This window comes from Taudactylus pleione, unplaced genomic scaffold (assembly GCF_031769625.1).
Source record: "Taudactylus pleione unplaced genomic scaffold, aTauple2 ptg000062l, whole genome shotgun sequence".
Classification (NCBI taxonomy): domain Eukaryota; kingdom Metazoa; phylum Chordata; class Amphibia; order Anura; family Myobatrachidae; genus Taudactylus; species Taudactylus pleione.
The window spans coordinates 1,524,927-1,547,391 of record NW_028284464.1 but is presented as its reverse complement, the minus strand read 5'-3'; the positions used below and the strand labels follow the sequence as shown (position 1 = coordinate 1,547,391).

Here is a 22,465-nt window from a genome sequence, read left to right as displayed (position 1 = left end):
TAGAACTTCTAACAGTTTTACATTAGCTCTATGAAACTGTGAGACAGTCAAAAATAAAATGTTTTCCGGGCTTAAATATTTTGCTTCAGTTGTAGTTGCACAAAAATAATGGGTTTCCCTTTTGCAGAGCAGTAGTTGCAAAAATATAGACTCTTCATTTATAATTCCCAGCAGCTTAGTCCTAACTGAATTTGTGTGTGTGTGCTCCTGTATTTATGTATTGTAACTGAAAGGATTAGGGCTTAAAATATTCAGCTCTATTGACTCACACACAGAAGACTTGAGAGAGTATTGTATAAAAGTTATTTGTTGAATAAAATTCAGGAATTAGTTGATCATAGAAAAGAGATAAAAGCCCATACATGTTCCTTAAGTACATAAGTGCTGATTATTGTGATCTATATAATATCAATTTATTTTATAAGAGAGGGCAATAGACTTTCCTCAATGTTCTACCAATGCAGGAGTAATTTTGGCCGGCTTGCGTTCAAATCTCCATCAACCCCCTATATGAGCTGAATGGGTATGAATGGTCAACACGTATTTTTTTTTTTTTTTTTTTTTGGAATGTGATCCTACCCCTCACCTTAAACATTTTGAAAAACCATTAAAAAAAAAAAAAAAAAAAAACATGTCGACCTTTTGTCGGCTATTTGGTGTCAACCCAATGACTATCGATCTTTTATCATGATACCGAGCCGAATTACAAAATACTCTTGGTACACTTTTTTTTTTTTTTTTTTTTTTTTGAAAGGAGGTTTCAAAGGGGAGGAGCATTTGACATGCCTTAGTAGATTTGTGTCAGTCCTGTTCATTCTCACTTTTTACAAAAGACATGTATTGCAGGAAATCATTCGGGATCCTAGAATACTTTTCTCCAATCCAAATGTTTCTGTAAGTTAGAAGTGCATTTATTTTGTTTTCTACAATGTTAGCAAAGAGCAGCAAAGCATATTTAAAAAACCCAAGCATTCCACACCTTACAAGCACCCCATTGCGCTCATACATAAGTAACTTGGAATAGTGCGCTCGCCTGCTTGTTTCCTCCACACAATTCACAAAAGGCAAATTTCAAAAATACACGGTTTACCTTAAAAAAGTAGAAACATATTCCATTTTATGAATATAAACTTTCTGGTAAAGTATGTACAATCCTCATATATAGTCAAGGAAGCATTTGTAGGGACATACATTTCCAGTATATTCTAACTGGGCATATTCACTTAGCATTACCCAACTAAACAGATTGGATGTGACATTTACGTAAATCAAGAGGCTTCCAAGATGAAACATCTTCCATGCAGTAATGCATAATAGAGGAACAGAAATATATACTTACACATATATGTACATATTCAAAGTCCAGTTTACCACATATACACAATGTATCAGAATTGGGGATTACAAACTTTCTCAATTGAAAAATGAGACTCCAATATAAGATCTCTATCAATGACACCTATAAAAGATTTAGCACCTTTTCAGACATATTACCCCTGGCACATTTGTGTGATGGTTTGTAAAGCAAAAATCTTGACTTCAAGTGAGGTAGCAGAAGCATTAGGAAGGAAGAAAGTAAGCAGAACATAGAAGGAATAATAACTCTTTAAATAAGTAGTTGTATAGTGAATTCTGTGAAAGCATTTGCATTACTGTGCCTTTACCATTGATGTTAAAAAAATGCAAAGCTCTATAAAAGCATCATGTGAAGCAGAACTCATACATTGTCTAAAATGTTCAATATACAAGAAATATTTGTCATTTAGTAAATATAACCAAAAGCTATACATTGGCTATATATCCTACAGAGGCATAATTGACCTAGTGCTGTAACAGAAATCAGAACATAGGGAAGAGCCTTCATAAACCACGGGGAACAAAAAACAAATGAAACATGATTAGTAGTATTACAGAAAATGCAATCTGAGGACGCAGAGCTGAAGTTAGTTTTTGATTTTTCACATAGCACAAAATAGTTCTGTAACTGATCTGCTACAAACAATATGGATATAAAAATCATCTGCCTGTATACCAGACATTTCCCCCATGTTGTCTTTGTTTGTCCTTAGATATGATGTCCAGATCACTTATACTGAAGACTGGTCCCAAACCTACAACATAACAAACAGAAACAAAGTTAAAAAAAAATAAAAAAAATCTCTATAAAGCCGGGTACATACCTATACAATCCCTGATATCGGGTGATCGAGCTGATGATTGTATAAGTGTGTACTCTGTACCGTTGCAGGAGCGTTAACTGATAAACGGCTAATAACGCTCCTACACCTGTTGGGATCGGGAGGTAGTATCTAATGTGATGTTTAATATTTGTCAGCCCGACCTCCTGATCCCATAAGAGCCCGTACACACTGAGCTATGTCTGCAGTGTGTATAATGCTGGTTTACATTTAAAGGTCATTTAGTGTGGGAGTACATCTCCAATATAGATTATTTCCATGCATTCTATGACATAATGGAGCAGACAAGTAAGCGATTATTATACCTTATTGACTTGTGAAAGCGGAGTTCTTACAGTTCCTGCAGGAACACGGCCTCTATTGCTGTCTTCAAATAATCTTCCAGGTGACCTCTCTCTTCTGGTACTTAGTAGCCTTCCTGGGGACTTCTCTCTTTCCAAAGGTCGCCCAGGAGACTTGTCTCTGCGCATCTCTGTCCTTCCTTCACGATAACGATGTGGTGTGCTGGGTTCCCGCACCAGGCCTTGCATTTCTCCTGGAACTGGGCTGGCTGCTATTCTCTTTGTTATGTGATCATTGTATGAAGGAGGGCCTCTCTTGTTGGGACTGTAGAGTAAAGCAAAAGAAAGTCAAATAATTCTCTGGATCTTCCTGCAAAGTATTTTGTCCCATCATATTGTGCGATATCATAATTAGGATATGTTGGCTGTGTACAGATCAGAACTTTATATTACATATTTTAAAGTCATTACTTCTTTTGAATAATTGACATCTCCACTGACAATGAATTCAACATTTTCCTAAACACTTTCAAAAAAGGTCAACATTTATCTATTGCCTACACCAGGGGTCAGGGAACTTTTTTTACCTTTTACCCCAAAATATATTTAGATACGCCGACGTTACCCCCTTGATTTGAAAGGAAGGAAATCATATAGTAGTGCCCCCATGTAATGCCCCTGTAGTGCCGCTTGTGCAAAAAAAACAACACCTTAATCCCCGCTCCTGCATCCGCCGCTGTCCTGTCCGCCCGGCTGCTCCTCGGAACTATGGGAGAGACGTCATGACATCTCTCCCATAGTGCGCATGGAGAGAGGCGGAAGCTGGAGTTCAGAAGAGAACTCCAGCCTCAACGCGGCGCTGCAGGGAAGGAGCCGGGCGACCGCTGGTAATAACATCTCTGCGGGCGTCCGGCTTAGAGCCTCCCTGCGGCACAGCCGGGCATGCATATGAATCAATCTATATTATAAATGATTCATATGCATGCCTGGCTGTCCGTCCATTACCCCCAGGAATTTCATTTTTACCCCATGTGGGGTAATTTACCCCTGTTCCCTGACCACTAGCCTACACACTGGGTATGTAGCCGTTTGCTTGTGCAGATAATCCAGCAGCCACAGTAATTAAAACATGTACACATTTTCAAACAAAATGTATACCTACCTGCGGGTTGTGGATGGGGCACGATGGAGATCATTTGCATTGTCTTTGACCAGATTGCCCTTGCAGCAAATTACTCTCAGTTTATCCTGGTAAACAGAAGCCAGATAAATGGCTCCAGAAGAGATTGCTGGTCCTAGGTACCGTGGGTTTGGAATATCTAAATGAGCCCTGGCAGGTGCACTGCAATAATAAAAACTGCATGAATTATACCAATACAGACTTTTATTACTATTGAGTCAGGTCTACTAGTTTGAAGAATAAAACCTACCCTAAAGCAGCACGTCCCTGAATCTCAATTACTTCCAAGGAATTAAAATGAGTCACAAACAGGTAAGGGTCTCTGTAAGCTATAAGAGAAAAACAATGAAAGAAAGTAGGCTATACATTATGATAAGTAATTCAATGCCATGTGAAATACGTTCCAATTTGTACTGTGTATCTAGTAATAAAGTGCAACCCACATGACAACTACACAAAGATGTGATCTTCATTAGCATAGAAACTGCTGAACAGTAATGTAAATGTTATATATGCACTTACCAAATGCAAGAGGCAGTCGGCTCCATTTCAGATCATCAGTACGACTCCGTCTTCCATATGAATCAACAAACACACCAAATTCTGCAAAACACAGATATAAACAATAGTCACTACACTAAATGCTAGTAAAAGAAAATTCTAAGACAAATAAATAAATGCGGTTACCATGAAAGCAGAGTAAATACTCCTCCCTCTGTCCTGTGCTGTTCACCTGCATTATAGCAATAGGAAAACTATTGGACGAGGAGGCAAATACAGCAGAAGCCAATGAATGGTCATTTTTATCCAGGAATTCTACAGAGAGAGAAAACATTTAGTACATTATTGCTAAAAAGAACTGGGAACATTTCATCATACAGCAAGTGTTCTCTGCATAACACCAAATACCATAACAACCAGAAGATACAGAACTGTCACTGATGATGAGCACCTGTCTACAGAACCAAGTTAGACACAGAACTGTCACTGATGATGAGCACCTCTGTCTACAGAACCAAGTTAGACACAGAACTGTCACTGATGATGAGCACCTCTGTCTACAGAACCAAGTTAGACACAGAACTGTCACTGATGATGAGCACCTCTGTCTACAGAACCAAGTTAGACACAGAACTGTCACTGATGATGAGCACCTCTGTCTACAGAACCAAGTTAGACACAGAACTGTCACTGATGATGAGCACCTCTGTCTACAGAACCAAGTTAGACACAGAACTGTCACTGATGATGAGCACCTCTGTCTACAGAACCAAGTAAATACTCAGATTAAATGAAATAATTTATGTTCTCTAGCAATGGGCCTGATTCAGAGCTGTACGCTAATGCCGCCACTGTGTTTGTGTACGTAGCTGTTGCAGCCGGTGGGAGATGTATTGTGATGTCTACCTACGGCTTTGCAAATCTAAGCATCTGCCTACAAAGACGCGGCATCAGTTGCGGATCATTCAATTGTCGCAGTCCTGAGTAAGCCTATGGTCCCGCAGAATGGCCGCAGGAGCCTAATTTCTGGCGTACGAGATTGCAGTAGCTGCATGTAACGCCCCTGAAACAGTTGCAACACTCCTCCCTGATTGTCAACACACTGAGTAAATAGTCGCTGCGAGCGACTACGGTAATGTACCTTGCCCCCTGCGCAGATTACTGATTTTTGTTCATCTGTGAAAACATCACCATATCGTACAACTCTGAATCAGGCCCAATATCTTGAAGCTTGACGTTATGAGATAGTGATATCTATTATCCTGCTGAGTAATTACATTAGTCAGAATTTGCTCACTGTAATCTGCTAAGTGCTAAGAGTTTTCTGTGCAGGTCTGTACCATAACCTTCACTGAGGTCTGTTATTAGTAGTGTATACTGTGGCAGTTTGCTTTCACTTCCTTCACTTGAATTCATATCAGGCTTCCACAGAAGTAGAGCAAGCCATTTCAGTTGTATAATGGTATTTGCTCTCAGCATGTAAAGAACAGTGCTACAAACATTATTACATCTCCCAGTCAAACAAAGTGGGTGGATTGAGCTTATCTGTATGTTACATTTTTAAATATTAACAATTAAACTAATATCCCACTAGAGGGTAGTGTTTATCTGTCCTTTACACATTTCCTCTGTTGTCCTATCTGGGGGACGCTGCAAGACTGGCTGAGGAGTAGGCACTAAGGGTACTAAGCCTTGGAGAGATATAAGTGGACAGTACCAACCACTTAGCTCCTGTCATTTTTCAAGCCTGTAAAGCAGGGATGGGGAACCTTATTTCTGGCAAGTGCCATTTGGGTATTTATAAAAAATCATTTGCGGGCCCGGTGCAGGCCACGCTTCCTCCAAGTGATGTCACACGGAGGGGGCGGCACCTCAATTACCTTTGATTACAGCAACGGGAGCTGTAAGGGCAGTGGTGTCACCGTCTGAAGCGTACTAAGGACTCTCCAGACGGTACTGCTGCATAGCATCTGGCTGCAGGGTGCCATTCTAGGCACACTGCTAGCCAGAAGAGGCTAGCAGAGAAAAGCTCCTAACTTTGATGATTTTTGAGTCCCGTCTGCGGTTGCCTTGGCAGGGCGAGACCAAATGATTTTGCAAGCCTTATACGGCTCACGGGCTGGACGTTCCCTACCCCTATGGTAAGTGACAGGTACTGGCTGATTATACTTTATCTCTGCGGCTTAGTACATAGACCCCTGTATACTGTAGTTAAATCTGTTGGAGCTGAAACTTCCCATCCCTATTGCTGCAGCAACACCCACATCCAGTTTCTCACCTTCTAAAGTGTATTGCTTCATCTCGATCTCATAGAATTTGTTTGTTCCTATGATGATGCTGTAGCCAGTAAAATAGATGCAGCTGCAGGGTTCAGAGGTCTCAATTTCCTATAAAACATGCATGAGTGTATTTGATGAAGACTGTTGAACAAAAATCAGGTAGAGGCATAACAAATGTTCACATACCTTCCTGATGCAAAACTTGTTCAGGCTGTCATTATAGCGTAATATCACAACTTTATTCAGCATGGCAGCACAAATGCACAATCCATTCTCAATCTACAAAACAATTATAGAAATATAAACATCAACATATCTCTAAATAAATAAGGTGACATTCACTCTTAATTCATATACAGCTAAATCACAATTATAACCATCTAACAATTGAAAATATTTTGTAGTCCTACACAGAATCCTAAAAATAATGGAACACACAAATTGGGACAAAAACATCTAGAAAAGGGCTTGACAAATCCCAGGGGCCAGGTCGCCATGGCTACCAGATTTTGCAGTGTGGGAGGAAGCAGATCCTCATCAGCTCTCGCGGAGATTCGTGCCTATAGTATTGCGGAGTTAATTTCATGCACAGGAGTGCATGTGCTGAGTGTCGTCTGCGGTGACTGCTCTGCCTGTGTCCGTCCTGGCCTGCGCTGACTCCTCCTGTCCGTCCCATCCTACGCCGACTCCTCCTGTCCTGCTCTGACCCATGTTGTCTGTCTCAGTCTACGCTGATCCTTCTGTATGTCCCGGCTGTCTACTGTCTCCCATCTCTGGCTGCATAGAGCTCCCCGGTAATAGGGTCTATGCGTGGCCAGGGATTGCGGAGTGGCTTCAGAGGGCTAGTGGTGTGACCACGAGATGAGGGGGGTACTTTCTGGCACCATTGTTTTATATGAAATGTGATCCATTATTACTGGAGGGTGGGGGGTGGAGCAGAGGAGCTGTGCAGAGCAGTGAGGGGGCCTCCATGTTTCTATATCCATTCAACTGTGACCATTTTGTGGAGTAGTATAGTGTGTATAACAGTTGCATAACACACAGAGCTGTGCTTCTCAATCACTCCAGTAATTTTTTTGGGGGGACGGTGGTCTGGCTCCTAGGTTTTAGAAAAATTTGCCAAGCCCTGATCTAGAAAAGTATGTTATTTTTAAAATGGTGTGTAAGGGTTGTGATTAGAAATGACAAATTGAGTTGTGATGAGAAAGTGAATGATTAAATGACTGAAAAAGTGGTATTATACATGCACTAAATCAAGGACAATGGGGTGAACAAAGTCACCTTTAGCACTTTCAAATAGTCACTATGGGGTCTAATTACTAAGCCAAGAGAGTGAAACCCCCTCCTCCCCCAATCCCTGCCCTCCCACACATTTTTTTAATTTAGTCATCTTTTAATGAGAGGTACATAAATAGGTAGAAGACTAGTGTCCCACAATGGATTCATCGAACATGATTCATAAATTTTAGCTCTCATCAGCTTAAAGGACACTGGACCATAGAGACCTCCAAGAGCTGCCCCTTCTGGTTTGTCTACGCATGAAACTGCTTTGCGCATTCAGCACCTTCTAGTCAAAAATGACATCTTTCAGCACAAAATTAATTCAACCTTTAAAATGTTGATCCTGCTGGTTACATTCATTGCACCAGAGCTCTTTGTGTCTCTTTGAAGCTTGCTCTATGCCAACAGAAGATGTTCCTAAACAAGAACATTTGCACCTTTTTTAATCCTAGAACACTGATTGGACAGGGACCATATACCCTGTTACCGACAATTAAGGATGGCAACCAACCAGCCCTGGTATCTTTCATCACAATTGTATAATTTCATACAGCAAAGGACGGCCCCATCAGAGGTTGTCTTTCCTCAGCCACCAGATGAGTGACCAGTGCATTCTTGGAAGACAAACTGATGTCTGGTGAAGTGATGCTGCAACTTGCTTCATATCAAGATGACCTGAAATGGCTTGGAATGGTTCCATGTCAAGATCATCAGAAACGCATGGCTTTGAATGTCAAAACCATCTTCCCAAGAACTTTCATGCATTGACAGGCTAGAACAAAAATGTTAGATACTATTGTTGATCTAAGTGTATTTTACTTCCATGGATACTATGAACTCGTCCCGTTCCATGTCATTAATAGTTCTACACAATTCTATCATTTACCTGTCAACCAAACATGAGTGTTGAGGGCCAAAAAGGGTTGAGAGGATCAGTTTGGTTTTGTGGCCAAAGTCAGGCTTGCTGTCGCAACTCCCAGGTGGGTAATGGATGCAAATACGTATTTGGGATTGGCGAGACCTATTACTGAGGCGCAGAGTCTAACGTGCCGGCGGTGTTCACAAGGGACCCCCGCAAGGAGATATGGACTTGGCTGCGTCCGACACGCAGGTCACGGCCCTCTGAGTAAGTTCCCCAATATAGGTGCTGGTGAGCTCTGGATGGAGCACGGTACGATGAATACGTTCAGCGTAGTCGAAAGCCGGGTCAGAACCAAGCGGATAAGACGGTACCAGGGAGCAGACTTATGCAGGTCACGGAGGATAGCCAAAGTCAAAGCCGGAATACCAATCGCAGTACCAGGGAGCAGACAAAATAGGGTCAAGGACAAAGCCAAGGTCAGGAACGAGCAATGAGATCATACACAGGAACGCTGGAGTAAGGTTTAGGAGCCTATACTCTGGCACAGGAATGCTCTCAGGGACTTCCTTTTATAGGCAGGGCTTGAATTTAGGCGCCTCCTGTGACGTCACTAGGGAAGTGTCTGGCCCTTTAAATCGAATTCAGGACGGCATGCGCACCTGCACCATGCCGCCGGGGGAAGCAAGATCATACAGCACCGGGAACTCCCCATCCACTGCCCTGCCACAGACCAGGGAAACGTGTGCTGGTGTCCGGCGCACTTTGACACTTGCATAGTAACCCGTCTCAATTTGTTCTACTGTCACTGCGATAAATCACACTTGGGGAGTAATGTGTAAATAGCTTCTAGAAAGACCAGGCACTTTCCTGGTCACATGAAGGCCCTTTAAATTAGACTTGAGGAGTAATGTGTGAAGAAATATCTTGGTTGTGTTCAGAGATGATATATGATGTAACACCCCTCACTCAGGAATTCCAAGTGGTGTTGAACCATTGTACTTTGTAGAGCAGTGACTGCACCAAATTCATAATTATGTGGGTATCAGGGACCCCATCAGGAAAATAATATGGGGTCCTAACTCACTTTTAAGCCATCAAAACTTTCCATGTGTCCCTTTAATACCATCAGTACCCCCCGCATGCCCCTTTTACGCACATGGACCACTCCATGCACCATTTTTATGCCATCACACCCTCCATTAGTACCACTAGGCAACCTAAAGTTACTTACTCTGACATAATGAATAAAAGAGGAGAAAAAGGCAGATGCAGATTATCAGGAAAAGTGAGCAATAAAATGGCAGACACCTAGCACCAGCAATTAATATGTTAAGAAAAACAAAGCAATGCCACCCTTTCTTTAGGAATACTGCCCTGCAGTTGAGGACACTCAAGACAGGAAGGTAGCAGGAGCTGCTGGCAAGCAGTCTATTTCTACTGCACTTCTGTCCATGTAATGAAGCCCAACATGGAAGAGAAACTTATGCTGCCTTGTAGTCTAAACATACCGGCATGTCATCAGTCACCACACTTGTAAGTACACCCGCCTTCTGGCCGAACCACGCCTAGTATCGGATGGCTTTTACATAGGTGCAGTCAGGTGGGGGCAGCCTAACAAGCCAGCACCAGTGTTGTCTAACCCATTCAGTCTGTAGGCCCACCCAGAGGACGACCACAGCTTGAGATACCCAATGCCACATGGTGCCGGGGCAATGTAGAGTCCTTGTTCAATACATGCGTGAGCAGAGAAGGGTCTTCCTGGAGGAAAAGTCCCACATCATGAGCTGGAGATGGCACAGAGTGTGGTGCCTACTCCTGTTGTCAGTCACCCATGGTATCAAGTAAAAATTAGAATAAGGTGTAATTACAACAATAAAACTGCTGAAACATTGCAGAGAAAGCAACCTGTGGGAATTCCAGAATAAACAACCTAAGTTCTCTCTATACCCTCATAGTCCAGTGTTCCCCATGAAGATGAAAGAGAAATATATTGATACCCTGAATTTATTGAACACATTTTCTTGCTGATTACAATGATATATCTTCCCCCAAATCCCTGTGGAAGCATAATTATCAGTCTTATTCAAAGAATGTACATGGAAATAAATTGCTATTGGCAAAGACTACTCACTCAAAGCACAAATGAGTACTCTCAGTGATCAACTTACTTTTCCTGCGGCAAACAGATGACATCCTTTAACAGCCTCAAACACTGTGAGAGATACCTCTGGTTGTGCTGGCAGATGTGATTGGGCCAGTGACTGCTTCACTTTCTTCACATCAATCAGACACAAAGCACGCTCCTCTCCTTAAAAAACATATAGAGACACTCCATTTTTGCATTACCAGGTTTGCATATATCATCCCTGAGGGTGAAATAAGGGACTTTCCCCAAGTACTAGTCTTCTCTGATTTCAAAAAGGATATGACTGTGTTGCCAGAGACACTTGATTTAAGGGTTGCGCAGCCATCCAATAAGAAACCCCATAAAAAAAGTCCCAACAACTTTGTAAGTGATTTAACCAAAGAGAATGAAGTTTAGCGATTCTGGTGTTTCCTCCCCAAAGTGGCCATGTGCTTTAATTTGTGTAAGCAGCAGAAAATAAGCTTAAGTATTCAACACTGCACTTTGCACCATATCAGCACAAACACAACTTCATGCTTAAATGTTCAGAGCAGCTACCAAAGCATGTATTATTGTACTGTGATTTGCGTACTGGGTAGATTACTCAATGTACACAAAAGTGATTGGACACTGACAGCAAATAGATCAACAAGATTTTATTGACGTCAGTACTTTCTTGGAAAACTGTCCACAAGTTCCTGGACAACAGCAGGCGATATGTTTTATCATTCCACCTTCATAGGCCTCCTTCAGCTTGGTTCGCAAGTCTGCATTCGCACACACCCGGTCGATGTTTGCGTTCTGCGCATGCGTATGCACCTCAGGCACGCAGAGCCACTCACAAATGATTGACAGCAAGTGCCGTTTGAGGGTGGATGATCGAAGGAACGCAGGCGTGCCTGTGCGTTACAGGGGCGTGTATAATTAAGCCCCAGCGACGGCATACACAGCCAGAGGTCTAGAAGGAGACAGGAAGCTTCGCAGTTTGTGAGTCAGTTCAAGCTCAACCACAACTGTATGTATGGGTCCGATGTTACCAATGTTTTTGCCGACTTCGCGGATGTTTGTAATGGGAATGGGCACCTTTATAAGCTGGTGGGCGTCTTGGTATAGTGCTGTGATCGCATTCATTTGCCTAATTTCGCAACGCATGGGTGCGTGCGATTGCAGACTTGCGATCCAAGCTGAATGAGGCCTTAAGTACAGTGACTAATTGTGACACTGAAGGTCGAGTCGGCCTAGAATGCACCCATCGCGCCAATTCCTCCTAGAGGCTCTCAATGGGGTTAAGATCTGGACTCTGAGCTGGTCAGATGTTTACGTAGAACTGCAAGTGCATGGGCCTCCCTACAAAGTGTTCTTGTCTAAACCACCACATTAGTGGCCATTTGGAACACGTATGCATTTCGCTTGCGTGAGGGCGCCCAATCACTTTTGTCTACATAGTGTAGTCTATACTGGTACCAACAAAATAGGATATCGGCTCTTGTAAGTATCATCCAAAAATACCTTTGCTTTAGGCGAGACATCGCATCCAATTATTCTGATACAAACTTATAAAGCAGATTGTCTCTACTAACTGGACTTATCAGTATTATTTGCTTCGGGCTCCCATGCGTTTCAGATTTCCATGGACCATACTTATTTTCTCATAATTCAAACTCCTAATGAACCCTAATAGAACTGCACTATATTTCCATAATTTTATGCGGTTCATAAATAAATCACTTCTTCAAAGGGAATGGGATATAATAGAGCAATAGAGAATCAGGGATGTGAAGTTTTTGTTAAGCATCAGCAACAAATTTGGGGAAACTACCCACTCCAGTCTTCAACAATAATTTATTTCAATAAAATGTTCTCATATAGGCTTTGAAAATACAATAAATATATATATTTCCCATTTAGCTATCTTTTAAGCCAGATACACTATTGAACATCATAAGATTGTAGACAGGTGTTTTACACTGCAAAGTACACATTTCAGTGTGTAGCAATCTGTTTTTCCTGATGACGTATAGAAAACACAACACGGAGAGTATCTGCATATAGTAAGTTACCTGCTATAAGTAGGAGTTTCTCCAGCTCTTTAACAATATGAACTTGAAACACTGCCCCCACTCCAGGGATGTGAGTGAGAGAATTCTTCAGCACATTGAGAGCATAAAGGCCTTCTTCTGCACCGACTAGGACAATCTGAGCACGAAGCAAAAAGATTTATAAACCAGCCACAATGACTGAACACTCCTCAACTCCATTATTTGCAGTGGTATAGCTTCTTAACTTCTATATAACCTTCACATTTGTTCCTTGTATATGCAAGTGAACCACAACAGCAGATTCTTGCATAACTACAAGATGGCAAAAGTATACAACAAAAACACCAAAGCAATACAGGGTCAATTTTTTTTTTTTTTTTGTAATTAACGTTACATATGTGCTTACCTGCTCTGTTAGCGGTATAGTGCAGTTTATGTCCAGGCGATCTTCCCCTTCCAATTTCAAAAGGGAATTTCCAAGCAATTTCTGTAGTAAAAAAAGGCTGAATTATGCAGAATGCTGCAATACATGTGTTTGCATTCTGAATGTAAATGACTTCATTAATGAATAAGTAAAAATCTTAAATTACATGCTGCTCACACATTCAAACTTTACCAATAGGGTATAACACAAAGTGACAGTGACACATAAGGAGAGTGAGTTGCAGCAGCAGCAGCCAGTGTCACAAGAGGTAACAAACACAACAGATTTTTGTCAAGACTAAATATCCGCATGATAATTACCTTTTCTACAAAACATGTCACCTCCAATATACTCATCCTGATGTCATAAAAAGAGCAACATACAGTTATATACTAAACTTAGACAATGGAGGTAGCAATATGATGCAATTACATAAATCTGTGCTGCTCATTGTTCTCACAAAATATCCACATATACCAAAGGCAAGAAAACAGAAATGCACGAGCACTAAAGAGATACATGAGTGCAGCCACCTGTGCAATATTGCTATACAATATAATATCTGGAGTAAACAGAAGGTTTTAGTGCGTGTATTAATGAAATTGTGAGCACCTGCTTACCATGTAAAGGTCATCTTACTCAGATGGGAACCTATATTATTTCTATATCAAGCAACTTACCTCACTCTCTGACATGTACCTACACCAGGGCTTGACAAATCCCAGGGGTCAGGTCGCCTTGGCGACTAGATTTTGCTGCCTGGCTCCCAGATTTTGCAGGGAGGGCAGAAGCAGATCCTCGTCAGCCCCAGCAGAGATTCATGTATGTAGTATTGCGGCGGTCATGTCATGCATGTGCTGAGTGTCGCCTGCGGTGACTGCTCTGCCTGTCCGTCCCATCCTGTGCTGACTCCTCCTCTCCATCCTGGCCTGCGGTGACTCCTGCTGTCTTTCTCAGTCTGCGCTGATCCTCCTGTATGTCCCGGCTGTCTGCTGTCTCCTAACTCCAGCTGTATAGAGCTCTCCGGTAAGAGGGTCTATGCATGGCCAGGGATTGCCGATCGGCTTCGGATAGTGGTGGGATCATGAGGGGGTTGGGGGGCTGGACGGTTTCAGAGGGGTGGTTTGCCAGCGGGTACCCCCTTAGTTGTGTGGCCATTAGGGTTGTTTGGCTGGGGGGGGGGGGGGTTTAGCTGCTCAGTAATGTGGCCGTAGGAGGGGTTTGCCTGGGGGTAGCCCTTTAGTAGTGTGGCTGTGGGGGTTGGTTGCCCGGTTGGTAAGTTGTAGTAATGTCTGGCACTATTGTTTTATGTGCAAATGAGGTCTGTTATTACTGGAAGGGGGGGTGGAGCAGGCCGAGCTGTGCAGTGTAGTGAGGTAGCCTCCATTTTACTATATCCATTTTGTAGACTGGTATAGTGTGTATAACAGTTACATAACACACAGAGTTGTGCTCCTCACACACTACTGTCATTTCTTTGGGGAGACGGTGGTCTGGCTCCTACACTTTCATCCTGGCTCTTAGATTTTAGATAAATTTGTCAAGCCCTGACCTACACAGTGTAGATAATGAGGGGAGAGCCTGCCAAAAAGTGCTTCTGAATTTGAGTTTTGTATGCTATAAGGTCAGTCACAACAGTGATGCACCCTTCCATATATATGATGAATTTGGGCATGCAGACCAAACCCACCCATCTATCCATACATGCTTTTTATGAGGGCAGTATTAAAGCTAACACCAAGCATCATTATTTGTTACTTGTAGGCAGATGCAAAAGTGAGAGACCCCAGAACTGAACTGTTAGTGTAGGTACACACGTGAATGTGGTTACCTAGTCACAGTAGATGGGCATCCATAATTTGTTCAAACATGCACTAAGAACCTCATGTTTATACCAGATATTATAAAATACTGTAGAAGAGCTCAGTATGTAAAATTTCCTTTTACGATTAGTATATCTTTAGTGCTTAACATATAGAACTGCATTTTTGTTTTGTAGTCTATGAAGTCAGTCACAGCAGTGATGCACCTTTCCATACAATGGATGACCAGATCCCTACAGTCTAACCTGTAGACTATACTGTATATACTTCTGATGTTGTAATGTGGAAACTATACAATTTGGGAGTCTGGAAGCTGAAGAGAAGACAACCTACATCATACCACAGAAACATGCTTTGATCTGCTGGGAGTCTATCTTCTCTCTTTTTTTGTATCCAGTGCCCTCTACGTCATCCCGATTAGAAGGTTATAGCACTGTGGGCACTCTACAGTTTCATTTGCTGCTTTTGTGTTAGTTATTCTTTACTAGTGTGTTAAAGCCAACTTAATACTGTGAATCTATATGAACCATCTTCTGGATTACAGCCAGTGATTTTTACAACTATTATCAAGACTTTCATCTACTTCGTAATAGCGGTGTGTCTGTTAATATGATAAAGCAATTTCTATTACTGGGGCGAAGTACGTCATTTGTTACATTTTAAAATTGAGCATTTAGCTGGTCTATCCAGAAAACATATATCATACACCATTAAACATATAGATGTCATGTGGGGTTGGGTATGAAATCCCGGCTGTCGGGATGCCGTAGATCAGAATACCGACAGCGGCATCCAGACTGCCAGAATCCCGACACCCATAAGGATGAACGGTAAGTCTCACCCTAACCCTCCCCGATGCCTAACCCTAACCTACCTCCCTTGTGCCTAAGCCTAACCTCCCCGCACCCTAAACCTAACACTCCCTCCCTGGTGCCTAAACTCCCCCTCCCCGATCCTAACTCTCCCTTCCCGATGCCTAACCCTCCCCCCTAGTGCCTTACCCTGCACCCTAACCGCCCACCTAACACCCCGATACTTACCTTCAGGATGCCGGCGGTCGGGATACTGGTGCCGGGATCCCGACCTGTCGGGATTTCGGCGTCGGTATTCAGACAGTCAGGATCCCGCCTACATCCCGCCTTTGTAGTACACAGTTACAGCTAATAGAAAGGCCAGATGAATAAAATAGGAAACATACAGTATTTCCTTGCAGTTTGCATCTCATTGTAAAAGTTGTTTCCTTCTCTATGCATTCCTGGCATGAGTGAATGGGTCAACAACATGGTCAGTTTCTATTACTACCAGAACTTCCTAACCTCTGCTACGTGTGTTCCCTGAGGAAATGTACGTATGCTTGAGGAAAAACTGAGAGCAAAGTGTAAAATTTGACCAACAAACAACATAAAACAAGAGAAAAACAACAATGTACAAAGATAATGCTTTGTTTTGAACAAGAAGCAAGTTTTGGATACTTCATGTACTTTGACTAAACAAGCAAAATGGCAGCTTTCATGCAAAAATTCAGAGATGTCTCTATGTAGTGTATGTTATGTCTATATGCATTTGTGGATGTTTCATACTACTAACATCTTCAATTTAAGTATATCATCATCTCTGAAATGGAAATATGTCCATGCTATATTTTTCTTATAAACAAATGTAAAACATGTCAGCGCCTATTTCATACACACCGTGGAGCAGACATTCTGTATGTTTACCAATATTTATGCACAAAATGGCTGCCTCCATTAGTGACAAATGGTAAAGTGCTGACATTTTCTCTCATATATAAATCTATACTGTTAGATAAACAGCAGAAAACTGGCTTTGGGGAAGGTCTGGATGTTTTAAGAAAGCATGTGAAGATTTTAACAAATCCTGGTACCTACAGCATCAGCTTCTGCTTTCTCTCTGGAAACTCTCCCACCAGCAACCACAGACTCCAAGGCATTGACCCAACGTTGTTTATCCGGAAAAGTGGGTGCTAACAAGTAGAGTGTACGCCCAGGCCAGCAAGTAGTATGTGGGTGAGACTCCACCTTCATCACATATGGCACATCTATTATAACAATAATACAGCATCAGAAGGAAGAAGACATAGGAACCTAACCTAAGGCTGGAATATGGCTAGATTTCTAGGTAAATAAGACATTATGCATATCATAGTTACAATATTTTTCCCAAAAATATTATAATTGTTCTAAAGCAAGCCACATGATACAATTTGATCATTGTATAATGCTAAAGAATCAGCATTTGTGTGGGTGCCAATCTGTCCAATGGGATTAAATAAATGCAAATACCTATTTTGATCAATAATCTGAATAAGTGGAAACTATTCATCTAAAAAGATCTGACTGAATCTGGTTGAAGTATGTGTATAGCAATCGTACAACTGAAATCTAATGATCCTACAACTATCCTACACGGTGCATGCACTGAAAAAGACTTTCAGCTGTCAGACCTAAATTGGAATGTGCGTGAGGCAAACATCCATTTCTCACCTACTATCTGATATAAAGTAATTTGATTTAAACAATCATACTAGTACTGTGTGGATATCAGTGAGATAGTACAGAGATGGAAAAGTTATGTTTTTAAATTACTAGCTTATGTTAAACACAATGTAATACAACCTTCCTTTAATATTAAAAAAAAGAACTTGAAAAGGGAATGACAGCATATTATAAATGTATGTTTCACCTGATTTTGCAGTATTTACAAGCTCGGTGGATCCCACAGCTCCGTGAATGGTTACATCGCCATCAGGAAGACAAAGCTCAAACTCCTCCGAAGGTCGCTGGTTCCCTGTGGACAATGATTCAAGTATACAATATAAGAGCACAACAGAATAAAAAACAGTGCTCTTTCTTTATTTTGTCATCAAAGAACACAAGCCAAAACTTGTGTGGTATAGACAAAATATCATTATAAAATAGTGACACGTTATGGAATGAAAACATTTGTATGTACTTTTGTTCAGGGAGTATACTTAATGGTAAGCGAAGGTGGCATGAGAAAGGGGAATGAAAAAACAAGGAGCACTCTAGAAGCAGACTATAAAAGTGATTGCAGTGCAGGTCAGTATAAGTAGTTCCATATATTGGCATCTAAAGAAGTGGAAGGAGTAGCATGCCAATTACTTACATAGTATTTGACCAAGAGTTCAATCACGAGAACCTGAATGAGATTTTAATAAAGGTGTACCAATTGCAGAGGTATAAAAATTAGCAGCCCTTCTCCAGATCTCTACAGGAAGGGACAGTACTCGGTGTTGAAAATTTGGAAAGCTGTCACAGTAACATAAAAAGGTCATAGTAAACATTGCATGTTAAAAAAGTAAGTAAAGTAAAGCACACCTTCTTTCACTTCCGAGTCAAAGATTAAGATCTTAGACCCCTCTAGCACAATGTATTTTCTGTCCCAGCCTTGTTGTCCACGTTTGTTGTTCCTAAAAAGTTGGGAAGAGAAGTATATAAATAGAAAAGGCTTATAAATTTAGTGTTTTACTGTTTGGTAAATATGTTTTCCCTAATCTACTCTGGCTTGTTTAGTCTATGATCAAACTATTTGTTGTATTTTCAGGTTCTCCTTTGCATGGTCTTTGTTAGCCTAATGCCGCATATCCACTTATAGACATACAAACGAGAGCACGATTACGACATTGTAATCGTGCTGTCGTTTCCATGTCTAGTGATGTGCCTAGTCTGAACGTTCACTCGTTCAGTCCAGGCACATCCATCATCCCCGTACATGCTGAATATGACAGGATCGTCAGTTCGACCAGCATGTACGGGCTATGATAGATGGCAAAAACAACCAGCGGGCACGTGCATCGCTGGTCATTTTTGTCATTTACATGCCCGATTTGCGGGCGATTGCATGATAACGATGCAGTTATCGTGCAATCGCCTGTCAAAACCGCCTAGTGGATACCTGCCTTAAGTGTCTATTCTGATTGGCTAGTATGCTGTATTGCAACTACCAATATCCAACATAAGAACTTACTTTAGGTCAGTAAACAAAACATACAGAAAAGGGAACTATAAAGACAAATTAGTCCATGTATGGCAATTTAATATGCATTATAATCATTAGTACAGATATAATGTATTACACAGTACTTTATATTAAGGTGATTACCACAATACAAAATACTTACAGTAACAGTAAGCTATAGAAGGCCTTGCCCCAGTGAGGTGTGGTGAACAATTAAGGTGGTGGAATAACAATTGTTGCTCTTGATGGGGGCAAGTGCATGTGTCTATTCAAGGCAGTAGAAGAAGATCTGTCTAGCAGTGGTATCAAATGGCAGGAATTTTTAAAGACCGAAAAGCAGAGTGTGTAAAAAGTGTTGAATTGCTCTGGTAGGGACATTACAATTTCACAAAACAGTAGAACAGTTCTGAGAAAACATGCACTGCTTAATTTCTGCTGTTTGACGGGAGACTATAATGAATAAGTAACGGAATGATAGTGATAAAGAGATAATTCATCTACGGTACACAAGTTTTAGGAGCATTATACATATGAAGAGGTATCTGTATAACCATAATTTATTCCATTTTTTGATTTGCTATAATTGAAAACTCTTCCCACAATCCAAAAATATACTGGTAGGTATATCCCGACAAAAATGAACCCTCGAGTGTATTCATGTGGTAGGGTATATAGATTGTAAGCTCCACTGGTGCAGTAACTGTTGGGAAAAGCTAAATATTCTCTGTAAAGCACGGTGGAATATGTATGCACTATACAAGTAACTGCCATTAACTATATCATAACGGAGTACACTACATCAGCAATGTGACTAGTTCCTAGCGTATTTATAGACTGAATACAGGCCACAGTAAGTGATAAGACTGCTTTTGGCACTTTGCAAGACAGTGCACCGTTCCATTATAAATGATGAAAGTCAAACATATTTAATACCTTGGGACCTTCATCCAGCCTTCCAGTCGCACGGAGCCACTCACTTCTTTCATCTGCATTCCTGGGGAATTCATTTTCTCTCTACAAAAGGCTTCAGTGAAATGTGTAGCATATTCTGCGGGGAGGCCACATGTAGCTGGGAGGCAGGAGGAACACTTTGGGTGACACATGACCTGACATTCTTATAGAAAAACAAACAGAAATGGATGTTAACAACTCTGCCCGGCAAGTAGCTATGTGTGTCTTCAAACCGAGACAGCTGGCCTTAACAAAGTAGCCTACGTTATGGTGATGTCAGATTGAAAAATGGTTCTTACCTAAACATTTCGCTCCTTGACGCCCAAAGTGTACGGTGTCCAAGCAGACAGCACATTTGGCTGCTCGCATAGTGAGACCGACATTAAATCTGTGAGGAATATTATGGTGCATTCGTTCTTTAAGGCGACGACTAAACTCTGTTTGAATAGAAAATAATTCATTTTCATCAGTGGAATACAGTATGCATAAAAGTACATTTATACATATTACCAATAGTACAAACGGAGAATGGATGGGCTTCATTATTATTATCCTTTATTTATATGGCGCCACAAGTGTTCCGCAGCGCCTTACAGAGTACATAAACTAATAAGTGAACAAGAAACGAGTACCTTACAGTACAATACAATGCAGGACAAGGACATGGTTTATATACATTGCTGCAATAGCGATTAAAACACTCACACTAGGCAGCAGGGAGTTATCAGTCATGTGTTAGGTGCCCTTGTGGGGAGTAAGGAGTAGAAGAAAATGTAAAGAGAAGCACATGAGGGAAGAGGTCCCTGCTCGTGAGAGCTTACATTCTAAAGGGAGGGGCAGACAGACAGGCGTGACACAGAAGGGGAAGATAGGGAGGAAAGAGCATGAGGTGGGTTAGGATGAGAGTTGGAAGGTCTTCATGAATAGTCACTGGCACAATGTAAAATAAATGACTTACCTTCAGGTGTAGATGATTCTTTTCTTCTACTTGACTGAGGGGCCAGCAAACTGACAGCATTCGGTTGATGTTCGGGAGACCTAACCAAAGCAGACATGATAATCTGCTGCCTTGCTGTACCAGGCGTAGATGGAAGAGGATGGTCGGACACCTTTAGGTGCGCAGCTGCAGAAGGTGAGAGGAAGTTCATAAAATCTACTACCATCAAATACCAACCCCCCATCAGAAAAACTAAATATATATTTTTACAAGCATATTGGCAAACACTTATAGCCATTGGATCACAAACAAAAGAATGAGAAAACTCTCCATAGAATTTAAACCATGAGGACCTGTGAGTTCTACCTTCTTCTCTAGCAGATCGGAGTTCTATCCTTGTCTTTTGTAGAGCTTCCTCTAGTTCTGCAGTCCGCACTCTCTCTTTTTCCAGAGCTACCTTTAGCTCATTGTACTGCAAGGGAATTTGTGATGCCTGCATGGGGTCATCTCTGCGCCTGCCAAATAGACCCTGCAATACAAATCCAACACAAGCAATTCTATTTGCAAAAATGTCTTAAACTGCAAAAAGCAATATACTCCCAGTGCAATAGAAAAATAAAACATATAATAAAAATATAGAATTCATTAAATTGTCTTAATTTTGATGAAAGAATATGCAAAGTAATAATACTAATAATTAATAGTTACCAGCTGCCTTTCCCTAACTACCAGAACTGGGAGCCCTGGCAAAGCTGCACAAGTTTCCCTCACTGCATTAACAAAGCAGGAGAATAATGCTCAATAATGCAATGCTGATTCCAGCTCTGGTGTTTTCTCCTTCACTTCCCCCATTTCAACGTAGGGAGAGGATGCAAGCAGCACAGTAAGGGGTAAGTACTCCAAAACTGCGATCCCTGCCATAGGACACTGTTAGCTTGTAAGAAACAAATTGTTTAAAGTGCATTATTACCTTTGTTTAAAGATATTTACCTTTTTCTTCTTTGATGGCTGATCCATTTTTGCTTGTAAGAAATCAATGAGTTTGGTTTGCTGGGAAATAGTTCCTTCCATCTTCACTTTGTCATGGGAATAGAGAACCTATCACAGCAGAAATTAGACGTGATCTTGCAGCGTGACAGCAGGATGATACAATTCTTTTATACTATGCAGTGATGCACTTAGTGTACCTGCATGTTCTCCAGCTGATACTCTAAATCACTCCTCTCTGTTTTCAGCAAATCTGCACGATCCAGAGCTTCCTGGAGTCCTTGAGTCAAACGGAAGATGTGATTCTTCTGAAGGTCCATTTGCTGCTGTAGCTTTGCCTGCTGCTCGCCACAAAACAGAACATTTAAGTGGACTGAAAATTCAGGGCCTCATATAGAGTTTGGAGGAAAACCAGCAAAAGGGAACAGATTTTACCAGGACAAACCATGTTGCGATGCAAGGGGTGCAAATGCTATTTTTGCTTTGCATCCAGAGAAAATGCTGCCTGCTTTTACGTGTAGCACACAAATAGCGGGCAGCTTCATACTTACACAGCAATTTAGAGTTTGCTAGGACACGCACACCTCCTATATCAATC

General features: G+C 41.4%; 1 protein-coding gene across 4 annotated transcripts in view; it reads right to left on the bottom strand.

Annotated features, from left to right (window-relative positions):
- Nucleotides 1-1,085: 1,085 nt before the first annotated feature.
- CIT (citron rho-interacting serine/threonine kinase) overlaps nt 1,086-22,465 on the bottom strand; it is a 166,026-nt gene continuing 144,646 nt past the window's right edge. For 3 of the 4 annotated variants that reach the window (XM_088465302.1, XM_088465312.1, XM_088465332.1), the window contains 20 exons: nt 22,068-22,208; nt 21,871-21,978; nt 21,247-21,409; nt 20,902-21,066; nt 20,243-20,380; nt 19,926-20,106; nt 18,353-18,444; nt 17,697-17,801; nt 16,883-17,052; nt 13,153-13,233; nt 12,768-12,903; nt 10,751-10,890; nt 6,626-6,718; nt 6,439-6,547; nt 4,347-4,475; nt 4,182-4,262; nt 3,910-3,988; nt 3,642-3,821; nt 2,504-2,804; nt 1,086-2,111 (listed from right to left, as the gene is read on the bottom strand). In XM_088465302.1, the coding sequence (XP_088321428.1) occupies nt 2,088-2,111; nt 2,504-2,804; nt 3,642-3,821; nt 3,910-3,988; nt 4,182-4,262; nt 4,347-4,475; nt 6,439-6,547; nt 6,626-6,718; nt 10,751-10,890; nt 12,768-12,903; nt 13,153-13,233; nt 16,883-17,052; nt 17,697-17,801; nt 18,353-18,444; nt 19,926-20,106; nt 20,243-20,380; nt 20,902-21,066; nt 21,247-21,409; nt 21,871-21,978; nt 22,068-22,208 (2,616 nt within the window). In that variant the 3' untranslated portion in view covers nt 1,086-2,087. The remainder of the gene's footprint in view (nt 2,112-2,503; nt 2,805-3,641; nt 3,822-3,909; nt 3,989-4,181; nt 4,263-4,346; nt 4,476-6,438; nt 6,548-6,625; nt 6,719-10,750; nt 10,891-12,767; nt 12,904-13,152; nt 13,234-16,882; nt 17,053-17,696; nt 17,802-18,352; nt 18,445-19,925; nt 20,107-20,242; nt 20,381-20,901; nt 21,067-21,246; nt 21,410-21,870; nt 21,979-22,067; nt 22,209-22,465) is intronic. The other variant, XM_088465323.1, reaches the window with a different exon arrangement.